At 48.8% G+C, this 15,000-nt stretch overlaps 1 protein-coding gene across 1 annotated transcript in view; it reads right to left on the reverse strand.

Moving 5' to 3' along the window:
* Positions 1-15,000, reverse strand: part of klc3 (kinesin light chain 3) — a 40,118-nt gene that overhangs the window by 13,381 nt on the left and 11,737 nt on the right. Inside the window, 1 exon segment of the mRNA XM_084334703.1 lies at positions 14,493-14,568. Coding sequence (XP_084190829.1) covers positions 14,493-14,568 — 76 coding nt within the window.

The raw sequence follows: 15,000 nt of genomic DNA on the forward strand, positions 1-15,000 counted from the left end.
ACAAGCATGCACGCACAAACACACAAGCATGCACGCACAAACACACGAAGCACTCACAAACACACAAGCATGCACGCACAAACACACAAGCACTCACAAACACACAAGCATGCACGCACAAACACACAAGCACTCACAAACACACAAGCATGCACGCACAAACACACAAGCATGCACGCACAAACACACAAGCATGCACGCACAAACACACAAGCATGCACGCACAAACACACAAGCATGCACGCACAAACACACAAGCATGCACGCACAAACATGCACGCACAAACACACAAGCATGCATGCACAAACACACAAGCATGCACGCACAAACACACAAGCATGCACGCACAAACACACAAGCAAGCATGCACGCACAAACACACAAGCATGCACGCACAAACACACAAGCACTCACAAACACACAAGCATGCACGCACAAACACACAAGCATGCACGCACAAACAAAGCATGCGCACACACAAGCACTCACAAACACACAAGCATGCACGCACAAACACACAAGCATGCACGCACAAACACACAAGCATGCACGCACAAACACACAAGCATGCACGCACAAACACACAAGCATGCACGCACAAACACACAAGCATGCACGCACAAACATGCACGCACAAACACACAAGCATGCATGCACAAACACACAAGCATGCACGCACAAACACACAAGCATGCACGCACAAACACACAAGCATGCACGCACAAACACACAAGCATGCACGCACAAACACACAAGCACTCACAAACACACAAGCATGCACGCACAAACACACAAGCATGCACGCACAAACACACAAGCACTCACAAACACACAAGCATGCACGCACAAACACACAAGCATGCACGCACAAACACACAAGCACTCACAAACACACAAGCATGCACGCACAAACACACAAGCACTCACAAACACACAAGCATGCACGCACAAACACACAAGCATGCACGCACAAACACACAAGCATGCACGCACAAACACACAAGCATGCACGCACAAACATGCACGCACAAACACACAAGCATGCATGCACAAACACACAAGCATGCACGCACAAACACACAAGCATGCACGCACAAACACACAAGCATGCACGCACAAACACACAAGCATGCACGCACAAACACACAAGCACTCACAAACACACAAGCATGCACGCACAAACACACAAGCATGCACGCACAAACACACAAGCACTCACAAACACACAAGCATGCACGCACAAACACACAAGCATGCATGCACAAACACACAAGCATGCACGCACAAACACACAAGCATGCACGCACAAACACACAAGCACTCACAAACACACAAGCATGCACGCACAAACACACAAGCACTCACAAACACACAAGCATGCACGCACAAACACACAAGCATGCACGCACAAACACACAAGCATGCACGCACAAACACACAAGCACTCACAAACACACAAGCATGCACGCACAAACACACAAGCATGCACGCACAAACACACAAGCATGCACGCACAAACACACAAGCATGCACGCACAAACACACAAGCATGCACGCACAAACACACAAGCATGCACGCACAAACACACAAGCACGCACAAACACACAAGTACACACAAACTCCCCCCCCCCCCCCCCTCTCTCCCTCACCAGGTTGTTCTTGGTCTTGGCTACCCCCCCCCCCCCCCCTCTCCCTCACCAGGTTGTTCTTGGTCTTGGCCACGTTAGCGTCGTCAGGTCCTAGGCGGCTCTGGTAGATGTGTAGAGCTCGTTCATAGTACTGCTCCACCTCCTGGTACTTCCCCTGGTTCTGACACAGCAGGGCCAGGTTGTTGAGCTGCTTGGCCACGTCTGGGTGGTCTGTGCCCAGGACCTGTTCAGAGACACATGGACCGTAGTGTCAAATCATTTCACATTTAGTAATCCCCTCTCCCCTGTATCCCTTACAAAATAATATCATGGTATTTACATCACTGTGTGTGTGTGTGTGTGTGTGTGTGTGTGTGTGTGTGTGTGTGTGTGTGTGTGTTGTGTGTGTGTGTGTGTGTGTGTGTGTGTGTGTGTGTGTGTGTTTGTGTATTACCTTCTCTCTGATCTCCAGAGCTCTTTTACACAGTGGCTCCGCCTCCTTATATTTCCCTCTCTTCCCATAAAGCACCGCTAGGTTGTTCAGTGTAGCTGCCACCTGTACGCATTCACACATAAACACACATACATGTATAGAGAGAGAGAGAGAGAGAGAGAGAGAGAGAGAGAGAGAGAGAGAGAGAGAGAGAGAGAGAGAGAGAGAGAGAGAGAGAGAGAGAGAGAGACACACACACAAACAAACATGGTGTTATGAGTGCAGCCCATGGATCACTTTTGCATCATTAGACCACAACTACTTTGATTAACGGTACATTAATGTTAGCTACATACTCTCAGCTCCCTATGATCTCTATACTACATAGAAAGCCTAAGAGAGGATAACCTACAGCTGGGTGGTCTCAGGAGGTATGGTCTCTAGACTACAGACTGTACAGTAGAAAGTAGGGATGTTCCGATCCGATCACGTGATTTTCAGAAGATCGGGATTTAAATTTTTTTTTATCAGGAGTGAATATATATATTTTTTTTCAACAAACATGACCATGTTCACGTCTTAAATTCATACTGAGGCCTTAGTTTTGGTTTTAAATTACATCATCATTCATTTATTTATTGTCACACAGAGCAGAAGAATTTGCCAAAACAAACGCATTTCCTTTTATTTACACCATCGCACGACAGTGATGTATGCCAAAAATAGCAGACCTCACAACGCGTCGCTCCCGCAAGTAAACACCGGCAGGTTATGTCCACCTGATGATTTGGAGAAGCTAGACAAAATGTCAGAAGTTTGGAAGCATTTTAAAATTGAAACCGAAGCCAGTCCAATAGCCAGTTGCAATGTTTGCAAGACGGACGTTCCGCGTGCGTTCAACACGACCAATCTAATACGTCACCTTATGTGACTAGAGCGAGCAAAGGAATGGGGGACTCGGCGGCTGGTGCTTTGCCAAACAGCTGTATAACTGTATCGATTGCAATGCCTCGCTTGAATGAAGAACGTTCACCTGGATAACGTCAACATTCGTTTTGTGAGGATTATTCGTCTGCGTTTCAGACCAAAATGGAGCAAATCATTACGTAAGTCGAACACTGTGAATGTATACTAATGTGCAAACAGATTGAAACTTTGAATATTTCTTGTATGGTGAATGAAATGTGAGCCGCCGTGCTCGACTGGGGCTATTGAGGCAAGTTCAGGCAACAGAGGGGCTTGTCTGGCTTCGCCAGTTTCTGACAAAAATGCGTCAAATTGGTTACTAATGTGAAAGATCGGATCGGGAAAGATCGGTATCGGCAGATACTCAAAATCAGATGATCGGGATCGGATCGGGAGCAAAAATGCGATCGGGACAGGACATCCCTAGTAGAAAGCCTAATAGAAGATAACCTACAGCTGGGTGGTCTCAGTAAGTATCATATCTAGACTACAGACTGTACAGTAGAAAGCCTAATAGAAGATAACCTACAGCTGGGTGGTCTCAGTAAGTATCATATCTAGACTACAGACTGTACAGTAGAAAGCCTAATAGAGGATAACCTACAGCTGGGTGGTCCATGCCCAGAGTTTTCTCTCTAATGGCCAGAGCATCATTCAGTAGGTTGGCTGCTTCTTTATACTTGTTCTGGTCCCTGGAGAGAAAAGAAAAACATAATGTACCAGTTAAAGTAAAGTAAAGAAGCTGATACATAACGTATTGAAATACTTATGTAAGTAGGCCTTGCCTTCCCTCACCTGTAAACCAGCGCTAGTATATTCAGCATCGTGGCTACGTCTGGGTGGCTGTGGCCTGAAGACTTCTCCAGGTCTTCCAGGGCCTGTTGGTACAATCACAAATATAAGCAAAACTTGTACAAGTACATAATATACAATATGTGTACAAGTACATAATATACAAAACATGTACAAGTACATAATATACAATACGTGTACAAGACAAGTAAGTACATAATATACAATATGTGTACAAGACAAGTAAGTACATAATATACAATATGTATACAAGTAAGTACATAATATACAAAACGTGTACAAGTAAGTACATAATATACAATATGTGTACAAGTAAGTACATAATATACAATATTTGTACAAGTAAGTACATAATATACAATACGTGTTCAAGTACATAATATACGATACATGTACAAGTAAGTACATAATATACAATACGTGTACAAGTACATAATATACGATACATGTACAAGTAAGTACATAATATACGATACGTGTACAAGTACATAATATACGATACATGTACAAGTAAGTACATAATATACGATACGTGTACAAGTACATAATATACGATACATGTACAAGTAAGTACATAATATACGATACATGTACAAGTAAGTACATAATATACGATACATGTACAAGTAAGTACATAATATACGATACGTGTACAAGTACATAATATACGATACATGTACAAGTAAGTACTGTGGAAGTGAATCAATGAGACAAGCAGACGGAGTATCTTCCAAACAAATCCAACAGAACCAAGGTACAGCCACACCCTTAAGTCAACTCCCTCCTGTCACTCAATCAGTGTCCATTCTGAAGTGAGACACCTCCATCTAGTGTCCACCACACAGGCCCCCCCCGAACATTCAGAATTGACATTCAGTGCAACACCAAACAAACGGAACTGAACACAACAAACCCCCAAAAACAGTGCACCCAGTGTCTTCAGTCTCTTTTAGGAGGTCTGACCACGCGGCCATAACGACTGTATTTAACAGTCACAGGGAACGTGGAAGGGGAAAGGGTAAGGGTAGGGGCAGGGGGCCGTCCCCGCCGCCGCCGAGGCTTCGTCGGTGGAAAGGTAGGGGTAACAACGGCCGGAGGGCATGGGACAGGGGAAAACTTGGGTGGCCGGCCCCGGCGCCGGGGCTGAGCCAGCTCCACCGGCCCATTTGGGACCACATGAGCAGGCTTAAGACGATCGACTGAGATCTGCTCCTTATTCCCCCCCATGTCCACCACAAAGTACTTGGGGCCCGGCTCGAGGACGCGGAAGGGCCCGTCATAGGGAGCCTGCAGTGGAGAACGGTGGGCATCATGACGGATGAACACATACCTTGCAGTCATCAGGTCCTTAGGAATGTAGGACTGGGGAAGGCAGTGATGTGTGGGAACTGGGGCAAACACCCTCGCTGCGTCCTGGAAGGCAGATCGGTGAGCTGTAGTGGACCAAGGGGCAGAGGAACCAGGAAGGAACTCCCCTGGGACCCTCAGCGGTTGACCAAAAACCAATTCGGCTGAAGAGGCCTGCAGGTCTTCTTTAGGGGCAGTACGCAGGCCCAACATGACCCACGGAAGACGGTCGACCCAGTTGCCATCTGTGAGCGTGGCCCGGAGAGCGGCCTTCATGGATCTGTGAAAACGCTCACACATGCCGTTGGCCTTTGGGTTGTATGCTGTGGTACGATGGAGTTTCACCCCAAGTCTCTCAGCCACGGTGCTCCACAGCTCAGAAGTGAACTGGGATCCCCTGTCCGAAGTCAGGTCGAATGGCGTGCCAAACCGAGTGACCCAGCCGAAGATAAACGCCCGAGCCACATCCGCAGCCGTTGTTGATAGGGATGCACCGATATGAAAATTGCCCGCCGATACCGATACCGATTGTTCAACTAACACTATCGGCCGATACCGATACCGATATTTGTATATAAGTATTTGTAAATTTTTTTTTTTTTTTTTTTTTTTTTTATAATGAAACTACTGTATATTTGTATGTGTATGTTTGTATTTGTAGGCCTCTTTACTTACTTAAAAAAAGGAAACATCAAGAAATATGTTTATGGTATCACTATCTCTCTCCCAGTATCGTCTTGCGGCCTGCAGAGGGATACTATTTTCTCAACCAGAGCTTTCAACCAATGCAATGGAACCATTCTTGCGGCCTGCAGCAGGATACTATTCTCTCAACCAGAGCTTTCAACCAATGCAATGGAACCATTTTGATTGACAGTCGATTCGGCCAATTACGCCACACCGGTGACCGCTAGCACCCACCTCCTGCTGTCCTTACCACCAATCGGCAAGCGTTTAAAATTTTTTCTACTTCCGGGCATTCTGTTTGCGAGAGCAGAACACACTTAGCTACGTTAGCTGCCCGGCCCGCCGACCGGCGCTCCACGCATGACCAAATGAGACATAATGATTTTACTGCAACAAATGTTATAATAAAACAAAGCCTTTCTATACATTTGTCTGGTTGAAAACTTTATTAACAGATTGCAGAATGTGTAGTTGGGTACGGAATGAGCAACGGAATGGAACCGAGCTATGAACGTACTAACGGAGTAATGCCTTGTTTACTGCTATCTTCGGGTAAATAATATGCTTGTTATTGAACGTGTAACACTTCATTTTAACAGCAGATACTTTCTTAAATGCCATCTTCCCGAGAGAGGGTGTTGACGGGGAGTTGTGTTATTAATAGCATTGAACAGCTAACCGAAAGCTAGCGTTAACTATTGTTAAAGGTTTAGCCATAACGTTACCTTGGCTAAAGTTGCGGCTATTCATAATGCAGCAATAATGACTGCAGACCTGCAAGCAAAGTACAGCAAGTTGACAAAGGAGTATTCCAACGCAAATCACATTTTCACCAGTAACGTTAGTCTTGCATCTAATAGCTAATAACGGCCCGCCGACCGGCGCTCCACGCATGACCAAATGAGACATAATGATTTTACTGCAACAAATGTTATAATAAAACAAAGCCTTTCTATACATTTGTCTGGTTGAAAACTTTATTAACAGATTGCAGAATGTGTAGTTGGGTACGGAATGAGCAACGGAATGGAACCGAGCTAATGAACGGACTCGGAGTAATGCCTTGCTGCTATGGGTAATAATAATATGCTGATGTTATTGTCCGTGTAACACTAACTATATAACGCTAATGCCACAAAACGAATGCCTTGTTAATCATAAGTAGTTACTTTGATGCAGTAGATTGTGTGTGTGTGTGGGGGACGGCGGGCGTTGTGCAGGTAGATCGCGCGAGTGAACTTTTTTTTTTTGCCTTTTGACGCTACACAAATTGATGGGTATTTATCGGCGACTGCTATCGGCACATTTGAGCTTATCGGCCGATAGGCCGATAGCAGTCAACAAGGCACTTATCGGCCGATACCGATACCCGACCGATATATCGGTGCACCCCTAGTTGTTGATGACAGGTGTGTGAATTTGAAACCCTGAGACGGGGGAAGTGGGCCCACCAGGTCCACGTGGACATGGTCAAACCGCCTCTCTGGAATGAGAAACGGCTCCAGGTGGGCCTTAGTGTGACGATGTACCTTGGCACGCTGGCACGCCACACAGGAGGCCGCCCATACTTTGACGTCCTTCCTAAGGCCCGGCCAGACGAACTTGGCCGCTACCAGCTTGACCGACGCCTTTACCCCAGGGTGTGAAAGGGCATGAATGGTGTCAAATACCCGGTGGCGCCAGTCAGTTGGAACCATGGGGCGGGGCTGGCCAGTGGAGACGTCACAGAGGAGCGTGGCGCCGCAGTCGTGAAACACCACATCCTCAAGTCGAAGTCCTGTCACAGCCGTCCTGAACGCCTGAAGGTCTGAGTCGGTGAGCTGGTCAGCAGCCATGGCAACATAGTCGATGCCCAGGTTCACAGGACTGACGCGCGCCCGGGAGAGGCAGTCCGCCACCTGGTTGTCTTTACCGGCTACATGCTGGATGTCGGTAGTGAACTCCGATATGGCGGAAAGTTGGCGCTGCTGCCGCCCCGACCATGGCTCCGTGGTCTTGGCCATGGCAAACGTTAGGGGCTTGTGGTCGACAAAAACTGTGAACTTGCGGCTCTCCAGCAAGAACCTGAAGTGACGTATGGCGAGGAAGAGGGCCAGGAGCTCCCTGTCGAATGTACTATACTTCCTCTCGTTGTCGCGCAGCTTCCTACTGAAGAAGGTCAGAGGCTGCCAGGCGCCAGCCACCCACTGCTCGCACACCGCACCTACTGCATAATCGGAGGCATCGGTGGTGAGGGCTATAGGAGCAGCAGGAGATGGGTGTGCCAGCATGGCAGCGTTGGCAAGGGCAGCCTTAGAGCCCTCAAATGCCTGGACCCGCTCCGGGGACCAGCCCACGTCATCGTTGGCTCTCTTCGCCTTCAACGCCTCGTACAGAGGTCTCATCAGGTGAGGGGCTATAAACCTATTGTAAAAATGAACCATCCCCAGGAACTCCTGGAGAGGTTTGATGGTGAGGGGGCGGGGGAAAGCAGCAATTGCCTCCACCTTGGCGGGTAGAGGAACAGCCCCCTGGGAAGAGACATGGTGGCCCAGGAAATCCATGGCCGGCAGGCCAAACTGACATTTGGCCGGGTTCACGATCAGCCCATGCTCGTTGAGCCGCTCGAACAGTTGACGGAGATGTCCCCGATGCTCCTCCACCGATGCACTGGCTACCAGGATGTCGTCCAGATAAATAAACAAAAATGACAGGCCTCGCAGCACAGAGTCCATCAGCCGCTGGAATGTTTGCGCTGCCCCTTTAAGGCCGAATGGCATGCGCAGGAATTCAAACAGTCCAAACGGGGTGATAATGGCAGTCTTGGGCACGTCGAGCGGATGGACCGGTACCTGGTGGTAGCCACGCACCAAATCTATTTTAGAAAAAATGGTGGCGCCCGCCAGGTGGGCAGAGAAATCCTGGATATGTGGCACTGGGTACCGGTCATGAGTGGTGATGTTATTTAGGCGACGGAAATCACCACACGGACGCCACTTCCCGTCCGCCTTGGGGACCATGTGTAGTGGGGAGGCCCAAGGACTGTTGGACCGGCGCACAATGCCGAGCCGTTCCATTGTGGCAAACTCCTCCCTGGCTATTGCCAGTTTAGCAGCATCCAGGCGGCGCGCCCGTGCATAAACTGGCGGGCCCACCGTTGGGATGTAATGTTCCACCCCATGCTTGGCGACAGAGGCAGAGAAAGTGGGGACAGTCAGAGCAGGAAACTCAGCGAGGAGGCGCTGGTACATATCGCCTGTGGCGAGCATATTGGCCAGGGCAGGCGGCCCCGGCCCCCCCAGTGTGCAGGGGTATGTGTCAAAGGACACAGAGCCAATCAGCCTACGGTTCGCAACGTCCACTAACAGTCTGTGAGCACACAAAAAATCTGCGCCCAGTATAGGCACCGACACTGAAGCAATAATAAATTCCCAGCTAAACTGCTGTCCATGTAAACATATAGTCACGTACCTGGTACCAAACGTACGGATGGAAGTCCCATTAGCCGCGTCCAGGGGTGGTCCATGACCGTTTCCCAAGGCGTCCGTGGCCGACGCAGGCAGGATACTCCTCTGGGCGCCAGAATCCACCAACAGACGCCTTCCAGACAACGTGTCCTCGATAAACAACAGCTCGTTGATATTGACGCCAGCGCTCATAGCCGCTAACGAGCGCCGGCTCTCGCGTTTCCCTGGTTACCAAAGGTGCATGGTGGAACACAGCTCTTCGCTTTGTTGCCAAAACGGCGATGATAATAACAAAGCCCTCTATCATCCCTCTGTGTCTGATCCCTGCGATCAGACACCCGATCAGACACAGCAGCCACACAGTACTGACGGGAGGCCAGTAGTATTCTGTCCGCCTCCTCTGCCAATCCCCGGTAATCCTTGGTGCGCACGAGAGGCGAGCTGGCCAGAGCCGTGCGCACCGGAGTCGGGAGTTGACGCAGGAACAGCTGCACAAAAATAAATGTAGCGTCACCTGAACCAAGCAGTGCTAGCATGTTCTCCATCAGTTCTGTTGGTTTACTGTCCCCCAATCCGTTGAGGGACAATAGGCGCTCCGCGCGCTCTGCATCTGACAGCTGGAAAATGCGCAACAGCTGTTCTCTGAGCGCGTCGTATTTGCCGGCTGCTGGCGGCTCTCTCAGGCATCCCATCAGCCGGCGTGTAGTGGAGGAATCCAATGCCGCGACAACATGGTAATATTTCGTCTCATCCGACGTTATTCCGCTGAGGTGAAATTGTGCCTCGATGTGCTGAAACCACGGGGCCGGGTCATGCTGCCAAAACTCTGGCAACTTCACTGTAGCTGCATACACTGCGGGAACCACAGCCGGTGGATTCTCGTTATTGCTCATATTTCACACGTTTAGGGTCACCACTGTGGAAGTGAATCAATGAGACGAGCAGACGGAGTATCGAGTCTCTGAACTTTACTTCCAAACAAATCCAACAGAACCAAGGTACAGCCACACCCTTAAGTCAACTCCCTCCTGTCACTCAATCAGTGTCCATTCTGAAGTGAGACACCTCCATCTAGTGTCCACCACAGTACATAATATACGATACATGTACAAGTAAGTACATAATATACGATACATGTACAAGTAAGTACATAATATACAATACATAGTACCAGACACATGCCAGGACGTGGCACTGTTCAAATACATTTGAATGAATGAACACTGACGTGTGTAAATTCACACATTTAAAATATATGTATATATAACGTTATATATGTTTTTAGTGTGGGACATAACTGGGGAAACAACAGTAAATGGTAAATGGCTGCATTTATATAGCAGCTTTTATCCAAAGCACTTTACAATTTGTTCCTCACATTTGACCCATTCACTCACACCTTCACACACCGACGGCGGAGGAGACAATGCAAGGTGCCGCCCTGCTCATCAGGAGCAATTAAGGGGATTAAGTGTCTTTCTCAAGGACACATCGACACGCTGCCAGGAGGAGTGGGAATCGAACCGGGAACCGCCGGATTACTAGACGACTGCTCTACCTCCCACTGTCGCTCACACCAGTATCAGACAGCTGTTTGCGGAGGGTCACCGCAGTATCAGACAGCTGTTTGCGGAGAGTCACCGCAGTATCAGACAGCTGTTTGCGGAGGGTCACAGCAGTATCAGACAGCTGTTTGCGGAGGGTCACCGCAGTATCAGACAGCTGTTTGCGGAGGGTCACCGCAGTATCAGACAGCTGTTTGCGGAGGGTCACCGCAGTATCAGACAGCTGTTTGCGGAGGGTCACCGCAGTATCAGACAGCTGTTTGCGGAGGGTCACCGCAGTATCAGACAGCTGTTTGCTGAGGGTCACCGCAGTATCAGACAGCTGTTTGCGGAGGGTCACCGCAGTATCAGACAGCTGTTTGCGGAGGGTCACCGCAGTATCAGACAGCTGTTTGCGGAGGGTCACCGCCACTCGTACCTGCTTGCAGAGCGGCACGGCCACCTCGTAGCGTCCCTGCGAGGCGTACTGGATGACCAGGTTGTGGAGGGTTCTAAGGCGGGCTGGGATCTCATAGCCCCCCTGCTGGGCGGCTGCCGCTGCACTGCTGTGGTGAGGCTGAGACACTGGAGAGAGAGAGAGAGGAGGGTTGGTGAACACAGAGAGAGAGAGGAGGGTTGGTGAACACACACAGAGAGAGAGAGAGGAGGGTTGGTGAACACACACAGAGAGAGAGGAGGGTTGGTGAACACACAGAGAGAGAGAGGAGGGTTGGTGAACACACCCAGAGAGAGGAGGGTTGGTGAACACACCCAGAGAGAGGAGGGTTGGTGAACACACCCAGAGAGAGGAGGGTTGGTGAACACACACACACAGAGAGAGGAGGGTTGGTGAACACACACAGAGAGAGAGAGGAGGGTTGGTGAACACACACAGAGAGAGAGGGTTGGTGAACACACACAGAGAGAGAGAGAGGAGGGTTGGTGAACACACAGAGAGAGAGGAGGGTTGGTGAACACACACACAGAGAGAGAGGAGGGTTGGTGAACACACAGAGAGAGAGAGAGGAGGGTTGGTGAACACACACAGAGAGAGAGAGGAGGGTTGGTGAACACACACAGAGAGAGAGAGAGGAGGGTTGGTGAACACACACAGAGAGAGAGAGGAGGGTTGGTGAACACACACAGAGAGAGAGAGGAGGGTTGGTGAACACACAGAGAGAGAGAGAGGAGGGTTGGTGAACACACACAGAGAGAGAGAGGAGGGTTGGTGAACACACAGAGAGAGAGAGAGAGAGAGGAGGGTTGGTGAACACACACAGAGAGAGAGAGGAGGGTTGGTGAACACACACAGAGAGAGAGAGGAGGGTTGGTGAACACACAGAGAGAGAGAGAGGAGGGTTGGTGAACACACAGAGAGAGAGGAGGGTTGGTGAACACACAGAGAGAGAGGAGGGTTGGTGAACACACAGAGAGAGAGAGGAGGGTTGGTGAACACACACAGAGAGAGAGGAGGGTTGGTGAACACACACACAGAGAGGAGGGTTGGTGAACACACACACAGAGAGGAGGGTTGGTGAACACACACACAGAGAGGAGGGTTGGTGAACACAGAGAGAGAGAGAGGAGGGTTGGTGAACACACAGAGAGAGAGGAGGGTTGGTGAACACACACAGAGAGAGAGGAGGGTTGGTGAACACACACAGAGAGAGAGAGAGAGAGGGTTGGTGAACACACACAGAGAGAGAGAGAGGAGGGTTGGTGAACACAGAGAGAGAGAGAGAGGAGGGTTGGTGAACACACACAGAGAGAGAGAGAGGGTTGGTGAACACACAGAGAGAGAGGAGGGTTGGTGAACACACACAGAGAGAGGAGGGTTGGTGAACACACACAGAGAGAGAGGAGGGTTGGTGAACACACAGAGAGAGAGAGAGAGAGAGGGTTGGTGAACACACACAGAGAGAGAGAGAGGAGGGTTGGTGAACACAGAGAGAGAGAGAGAGAGGAGGGTTGGTGAACACACACAGAGAGAGAGGAGGGTTGGTGAACACACACAGAGAGAGGAGGGTTGGTGAACACACACAGAGAGAGAGGAGGGTTGGTGAACACACAGAGAGAGAGGAGGGTTGGTGAACACACAGAGAGAGAGAGGAGGGTTGGTGAACACACAGAGAGAGAGGAGGGTTGGTGAACACACACAGAGAGAGGAGGGTTGGTGAACACACAGAGAGAGAGAGAGGAGGGTTGGTGAACACACACAGAGAGAGAGAGAGGAGGGTTGGTGAACACACACAGAGAGAGAGAAGGGTTGGTGAACACACACAGAGAGGAGGGTTGGTGAACACACAGAGAGAGAGGAGGGTTGGTGAACACACACAGAGAGAGAGAGAGGAGGGTTGGTGAACACACACAGAGAGAGAGAGAGGAGGGTTGGTGAACACACACAGAGAGAGAGAGAGGAGGGTTGGTGAACACAGAGAGAGAGAGAGAGGAGGGTTGGTGAACACACACAGAGAGAGAGGAGGGTTGGTGAACACACACAGAGAGAGGAGGGTTGGTGAACACACACAGAGAGAGAGGAGGGTTGGTGAACACACAGAGAGAGAGGAGAGAGGGTTTGTATGCCCATACTATCATCTTTATTATTCCATTCTGTTCTTCGTCTTTGGCCCCCCTTATTTCTTTGTTGTAGTAGTCTCTAACCTGTAGATATCTGAAGTGGTCCCTGTTTTCTAGTCCAAATTTCTCCTTTAATTTTTTTAGTGTCTGCATTTCCCCCTTCTCTATCATTTTGCATATCGCTGTTGCCCCCCCCCCCCCCCCCCCTCTCCCACCTTCTGAATCCATGGTCTAACCTCCCTGGTTTGAATCTCTTGTCATGTGCTACCCATCTCAGAACCCCTGACTGCTTCTCCAATTTGTGTGTTTTTACTACTCTGTTCCATATGGTCAAGGTGCATTTGGTGATTGGATCTAATAGTCCCTCTTTTTTTCACCGTAGCCTTTCAATACACATCTGCTACTTTAGACTCATTACATCCACAGTTCCACACTATGATTATTGCACTGTAAATGAGAGTTGTTTTATTGCACTGCTTTTATTCTGTCTGCACTTTATGCATTGCTTTTATTTAGTCAATTCTCTGCTCATTTTATTCCTGTCTATATTATGTCTACATTACTGTTGTGAAGCACTTTGGGCTGCAATTATTGTATGAAAGGTGCTATACAAATAAAGTGTATTATTATTATTATTATTATTATTATTATTATTATTATTATTATTATTATTATTATTATCATTTAGACTGAAACAGCAACAAAGTAACACACTCCCAAGGGTGTAACCACCGCATGTTGCATCTGTGGTCAAAATGTGACGCCAGCGCTCAAGATGCCTTCAGAGCGTGTGAAGATCTGGTGCAGAGTAATGAGGCAACACCACAGGATCGTCTACAGGCTCTGTGGACTAAACTATCTATTCAACATATAACTGTCTAAACCCTTTCCCTTTGTTTTTATTTGTGTTTTGACCTGTTTTAACTTGCCTGTTTTAACTCAACGTCATTGCCTTTCATAGCATGTACCGGTACAGTGAGAATGGGAGGAGAGAGGGAGAGGGGGGTCATGGAGAGAGTAGCAGGAACAGACACAGATATCCAGCTTACACTGTGCTTGCTCCTCTTCATCAGTGGGGAAGAGATCGTCTAGAGACTCCTTGGTGGAAGATGTTTCTTTGTCGTCCTGTCAGAGGAGAAGAGAGGCAAACACACTAAAGGCCATCAGTCTACATTTGCAATATCTAGACTAGCAAATCTATCTGTTTTAGCACAAGTTTGTTTCCAAATGGATGGATGGACGGACGGACGGAGGGGTGGATGAAAATCTGAGCAAGCAGGTATATTCTCTGTAGTTTACACATGCAATATTCATCTCTTTTCAATAAAGCTTACTACTTCTACTTCTTTTCTACCTTTTTCTCCCATCTCCCAATTGAGTCATTATAGCAATTCCCACCTGGTCATTGCGCTGCCCTACTCTCAGACTGGGGAGGGTGCAGACTACTATGTGCCTCCTCTGATACCTGTGGAGTCACCAGCCGCTTCTTTTCCCCTGACAGCGAGGAGTTTCATTGGGAGAGCATAAGGGCTCATTCAGATCTAAATCAGACAGAAT

The sequence above is a fragment of the Notolepis coatsorum genome (assembly GCF_963971535.1).
Source record: "Notolepis coatsorum genome assembly, chromosome: 1".
NCBI lineage: Eukaryota > Metazoa > Chordata > Actinopteri > Aulopiformes > Paralepididae > Notolepis > Notolepis coatsorum.